This window comes from Oryzias melastigma, unplaced genomic scaffold (genome assembly GCF_002922805.2).
Source record: "Oryzias melastigma strain HK-1 unplaced genomic scaffold, ASM292280v2 sc00254, whole genome shotgun sequence".
NCBI lineage: Eukaryota > Metazoa > Chordata > Actinopteri > Beloniformes > Adrianichthyidae > Oryzias > Oryzias melastigma.
The window spans coordinates 110,677-116,554 of NW_023416892.1; the positions used below are offsets into that span (position 1 = coordinate 110,677).

General features: G+C 36.3%; 1 protein-coding gene and 1 long non-coding RNA gene across 7 annotated transcripts in view; one reads left to right on the forward strand and one right to left on the reverse strand.

Moving 5' to 3' along the window:
• Positions 1-1,306, forward strand: part of LOC112142308 — an 8,173-nt gene extending 6,867 nt beyond the window's left edge. The window contains exons 4-5 of one of the 2 annotated variants that reach the window (XM_024265588.2): positions 401-510; positions 595-1,306. In XM_024265588.2, coding sequence (XP_024121356.1) covers positions 401-510; positions 595-903 — 419 coding nt within the window. In that variant the 3' untranslated portion in view covers positions 904-1,306. Of the gene's footprint in view, positions 1-400 lie in introns of both variants that reach the window. The other variant, XM_036210834.1, reaches the window with a different exon arrangement.
• The window catches only part of LOC112142309, a 25,341-nt gene extending 19,469 nt beyond the window's left edge, over positions 1-5,872 (reverse strand). Inside the window, exons 1-8 of one of the 5 annotated variants that reach the window (XR_004947368.1) lie at positions 4,803-5,872; positions 4,495-4,532; positions 4,169-4,376; positions 3,823-3,904; positions 3,522-3,736; positions 3,142-3,409; positions 2,843-2,997; positions 2,401-2,626 (exon numbers count right to left, since the gene is read on the reverse strand). This is a non-coding gene — a long non-coding RNA (uncharacterized LOC112142309). Of the gene's footprint in view, positions 1-1,078; positions 2,627-2,842; positions 2,998-3,141; positions 3,410-3,521; positions 3,737-3,822; positions 3,905-4,168 lie in introns of those variants that run through there. The other 4 variants (XR_004947366.1, XR_004947367.1, XR_004947364.1 and 1 more) reach the window with 4 other exon arrangements.
• Positions 5,873-5,878: the final 6 nt, after the last annotated feature.

A 5,878-nucleotide genomic window follows, 5' to 3' on the forward strand; every position in this document is an offset into this window, starting at 1 on the left:
GCACATAACAACTGTCATTCATATCAGCCTTGCGGGCCGCACTAACAGTAATCTTTCATATGAAGACGGGGGCCGCGAGTTTGAGACCCCTGCTTTAAAGAGTAACCAAACTGTAAATCAACTATTTTTTTGATTGTTGATCTCCATAAATGGGTCTGTCTGTTTTTCCAATTTGTGAACAGATTAAAATAAAAATGTTTAATTCTTCCAACCTCCAACTTCACTGTTTGGTTACCCTTTGAAATGATTGTATAAAAATTTGTGGTAATACCAGTATTGCTTAATTTCTTAAATGTTTGCTGTTACACCCTCAAATCTTGTATTTTTTTTGGCTTTGATTTTTAAGTAATTTATAATTTTTTTTGCAGTAAATAAAATTATGCTATTTTGTTTTTCACAGTCAACCAAACTATTGCCTTGATGAAGGCCTTGCCAGAGATGTTCCCATCACCTGTCACTCCACCCAAGAAGCTAGGACATTCAAGTGAGGTGATGCTTCACATTCTTGAGGTAAGATGTCTATGCATAGACATGCGTGATATATACTTGATCATAGTTTTTATTTTTGGCATCGTTTTTCTTTTTCTGTTTCAGCCTGCAGAATACCCCAACACTTTTCTTCACTCAAGACCACTCTTCAGTCCTGTGGTGATTGTCTGTGACACCAACTGCATACTGGCCATTGGAACCATGCCCGTGCTGATCTTCCCAAAGGAGGACATATTTGACAGTGTAATGTATGTCATGGCATGTTACTATACCTTTCATCTGACATATCCCAAGTGCATCGCTACACTGATATCGGTGCTGCAGATAGAAGTCCTTATGGATGCTATCCATGCTCGGGACATGACTTCCTCTTACAAAAAAGCTACGGCAGAGTGGAAGAAGTTTACTGAATAGGCTTGTTCTGTGTTACAATGTTCCTGTGCTATAATGCTACTGCTGTTCATGTTGTTCGGTTTAAATGTTTACTGACATGATTGGGAAAGTGTAAAGATTTTGTGCTAGTTTTATAAGTTATAACATTGCCTGTTGTGCTCTGCTTATGGCGATTTTGGGTTTTCTGTAATAAGTATTTTTTCTTTTTTTCTTGTTTTCATAGTACATTGATGAAAATGTCTGTTGTAAGTTTCGCTGTATCCTATCCCAGTGAGATTCCATTCCAGTGAGATACTTATTGTTATGTGATCTACTGCACTGTTTGCAGTCATCCACATCTCTATCTTTCAAGCTAGATAAACAATAGTCATGCTTTTTTTCCCATTCATGTGCATCTCAAATCCAATAAAAGCAGTCAAAAGGAGCAAGATTCATATTTTCATTTATTTGACACATGTACGGCCAAGATCAATGCAGGTGTTTTTTTCCTATTACAAGAATTTCAAGTAAGTTTCAAGTAAATTTCAAAAATACATTTTTAATTGTTCCCTTAGTATTAAGAAAAAAATACCATTGTTTTTAGTATATTTGGCTGGTTTCAAGAAACTGATCCTAGTGGTTAGTATAATGCCTAGATAACCTTACTAGCGAAATCTTAATTAAAGAACAATTTTAAACACTTTGAGAAAATTAATCTTATATATTCTATTTAAACTAGTAAAATGACCTTGAAATTAGAAAAATATACTAATTTGAAGATATTTGTGGGCCATATGATGTTAGATATTTTTGCTTGTTTTTGAGTAGTCTTGGCAAGTCAGATTTTCTTGTTCTGTTGGCAGATAATTTTTCTCATTTTAAGCAATATTTACCTTATTTTTTTACTTTTTTTTCTTGTTTTTCAAAGCAGACTTTTTGTAGTGTAGAATTAATCATTTAGAACTAACTCTGGGATGGATGTTTGTGGTAGCCAAATGAGGAGGGAAGCCAGACACTTAAAAATCAAGGTTGTGAACTTGAGTTCCTGTAATTCAGGATGAACGATGCTTCACCAGCAAAGTGGCTAGTGACTTTTTTTCTACCCGTCAAATCAGTTTTACTCGCATTTGGCAGGTGTTAATTTAGAGCCCTGAATGTACACAATGCCTGACCGTACCAGTTTCAGTCCTGGTTGTAACAATCGCTACATTTTCTGTATGCAGAACTCTATCGGTGCTCCCTCCCTCTTCTTCTTCTTTGTCTTTTCTTTTTTTTTAATCAGCGGCCGGCATCCAACGTTAAATTGATAAACGCACTTTACTTGCACAATCGTGGTTAAGAATTTTCAATTTTAGACCAGAAAAGTCACAACGAAAAAGTTTTAAACTGCAACATTTGTAAGGCCAAAATATTTAAATGTAATGCTTTTTGATGCCTTATTCCCACATTTTCAAATTCAAGGCTTTTAAGACTTTTTAAGACCCTGCGGGAACCCTGGAAATGTAATATTGACATCCTTCTTTTTCGGCTAATACTCACCCTGGATCCCAATCAACCACCATTCCCACTGGACGATGGTGTCCTCCTCCATGTCCCTCCTGTTGCTCCCAGGATCACTCCAGACAGTGGTGAAAAGATTCTGGATGCAGTTATTTGATAGCTTTCCTCCAGTGTTTGTGAACACTGGAAGAATCTTTTCACCACTTGCCAAAATTGTCCACATGAATCAGCACCAGCCACGAATTGCTGAATCACACTGGCAACACTGAAATAAAATAAATAAAGCAAAACATAAATTAAAAAGATAAGCTAGTGAACTTAAAAAAGAGAGTTCAGATGTCATAATTAGCAAATTACTACATCTGCTAACCGATGTTGTACTTTAAACTTTATATATTATAAATATTTAAGTCTAATCTAACAAAACAATACTTTGGTAGTAGTCAGAAATTACTAAAGAATAATGTCAAGCTGTTCATACCGATGAAAAAGGAAATGGGCCACGATTTGCTGTTTGAGGCGTGGCAGGTCATCCAATGTGGCGCTGAAAACCTCTGGCACACCACAGGCAGCTATCCAGTCACCGATTCCTTCTTTCATTGTTGCCAACGCTTCTGGTGTTCTGCATGAATTAAGCTATAGAATATGAAAGTAAAAAAATCACTGTCTATTGATTTATTTATAAATCAACCTTTCTCATCAGCTCAAAACATGACTGGATGACTGGATGTTTTCATTCACACCCACACATGTACTACAATACTTTTTCACTCCGAATACCTTCTCCATGTTGGCACTTAGTTCTGGATCATGCAACAAGTCCACATCAACGTGGGTGAGGTCTGGTCTTTCTCCACACATCAAGTGGAAGAGCTCCCTCTGAAGGCACCTGCGCCCTGGTCCATTATGAATAATGGACCAAGCCATGAGCTTCCCAGCAGTGTAGTACTTCTGCTGCTCCAGGGACTGCAGAATGTAATGGAAAAGCAGGTTTCCCTGCTGGCCCTCAAAAATGCCGAGAGATGTTGTTATCTCAATCATGAGCAATCTGCAAGACAAAGACACACACATACCCATACATTTGTGAAGCAATATCACATTTAAGGATTAAACTGAAAGACAATGATTATTATTGATTTTTTTTTCAATATCAAACTTACCATAAAAATTCTCTTCTTGGACCACCATAAGCGTCAGCCATCTCCCCTACAAATGTAACCAATGGCGCCTTTTTCCAATCAAAATAGGACTTTTTAAGAGCCACACAAGCACTTTTTAAAATGTGCCTCCGTCTGGCAACCATTGGGAAGGTGATGCCTGTGTTTATGTTTTGGTTCTGGAAATCCAGAATCAGATCACCATCCTCTTTTTCATCCTAAAAGGACATATAGACAGAAAAATAATTTCCAACCGATACATACAAGCATGTTTACAATGATGCTCAAATACTGAATCACAAACCTCATGGTTAGAATCTTCAGACTCCGCATCCATATCCACATCTTCAGGGTGAGAAGATTCTGAGTCGATATCAAAGTTGTTGCTAAAAAATAAAATCAAAAGAAAACAAGTTTAGTTTCATATTAATCCTTTAAATAGAAACTCTGTTGTGCAGAAGACCAGCTGGAAGTATGTTACAGGTAAAGCTGGAATTTAGTGAACCTTAAAAATCCATGGTCTTCAATAAAGTTTAACAAAGAAAAGAAAAAAGAGGTCTGACGGCAGACTTATAGTCACAAAAGACAACTTATTTGGTAATGTCCCTACAAACAATAAATACAATAATGTGATAACCATACAAACTTACATAGACTCCTGGGGCTGTCTGTCTGCATTATCTTGATTTTGCTGTCCCGGAGAAGTAGGCAGTCTAAAGAAGACCAAAATAAAAAAAAAAAAATCATGGATGCTGAAGGGTGAAAAAATGTGTAGTCAAAAGAAAAAGTAAATACATAATTTCCGGTTCTGTGTTTTCCTCCTCTGACCCTCTTCCGTGATCTGTTGCTTCAGGAATTCTACAGAGCAAACACATGGCAAGAAATGTTCATATTCTTTGTCATAATGTATATATTTTAAAGGTTGCACAGGAACCTCCAATGTACATTGATTTTATTTTTTTTACATCAACCTTACCCTGTCAGTTGAATGCCTTCTTCACTGGCAGCAGATATCTGTGTTGGCATTACAAATGCATGTTAATTATTAAAAAAAAAAAAAAAAAAGTAGGTGAAAGTCAGAGGTTATAAAACGTGTGTATGGATTGGTAAGAATACAAGTAATAGCTGGCATTTATTTGTAACATGCGTTAATATTTTGCTGATAATATACAACTTAAAATAACAGCAATAACTGGCTATATTATACAACTATTATACAACAATTCACAAACCTTAAGAACATGGAGAACTCATTGACTTTTAAAAAAATCAAATGTGGCATACCTTTGGAAGGATATATAAGTTTGAACGTCCAAGTTCATTGGTCTGCCTTATTCGTCTGGGGCATGTCTCCTGCAGCGCCACAACCTGCCGCTGGCCATTAACTCTGCAGAGCTGGAAGTTCTCTGGCAGATTAGGCAAGTTGTGGCGAAGAGCCTCAACAAATGCTTGGCTGTCCAGGTCCTCATTGACCACCAATCTGCAGGCAGGTGTGACATCTGACAGCGAATGGAAATGAAATGAATTGTTTATCAATAAAATCAAAATAGTCTGTAGGTCTGCTTGCTCAAACAGACCCACAGACAACAGAGTGGCTGCCTTCTAATGTATTCCTGGTCCGCTGCTGACACTTTGTCCTCTAAAAAAAAATAATTTTATATTGGCTAAAAACATCGTAATAATAAAGATCTATGAAAATAGATCATAGCATAAACAGAGTGGGACTTGTTTTTCTTTAAACTAATTTGTATTAGGTTTTTTTTTTAATACATATTTTATTATTAAAATATGTAATAATCATCTATTTTAGAATAAATTCAGTATAAAAAAATAGAAACAAAAGTGATAATTACCACGATGTGACCTGTAATGTTAATGGAGTGGGTCCTAAAGACAGACACTTTGAATGTTAGTTGTCTAATGCGGTTGGCTCGCTCCCGCCTTCTCCTTTGCGGTCCACCGCCCTCCTCCCTCCTGAACATGCTGAACCTAAAAAAAAGAAAGTAGAAAAGAAAGAAAATGTATAAAAACCAAGAAAAACATGAATAAAACAACATAATTTCATTTCTAGACATTTTTATTTAAACTGATCTCGTCATGGTTACAGTATAAAACAGAAATTTCTGAGAACTTGCTTAAAAAGCCAGGGCAATTTAGTTATTCTACATGCCATTTGTTAAGTTTATTTACATTTTAGAAGTACACCATTTTTAAACTATAGAATTGTAATACATGTAAAAGGAAAAATGTGTGTGTGGCGGGGGGTGGTTCGGGTTTCATGAAACCCCATCTTTTTGATTTTTGAATATACTGTAGCGCCCCTCCAAACATGGACGCAAAGACATTCAGTTGCTTTTATT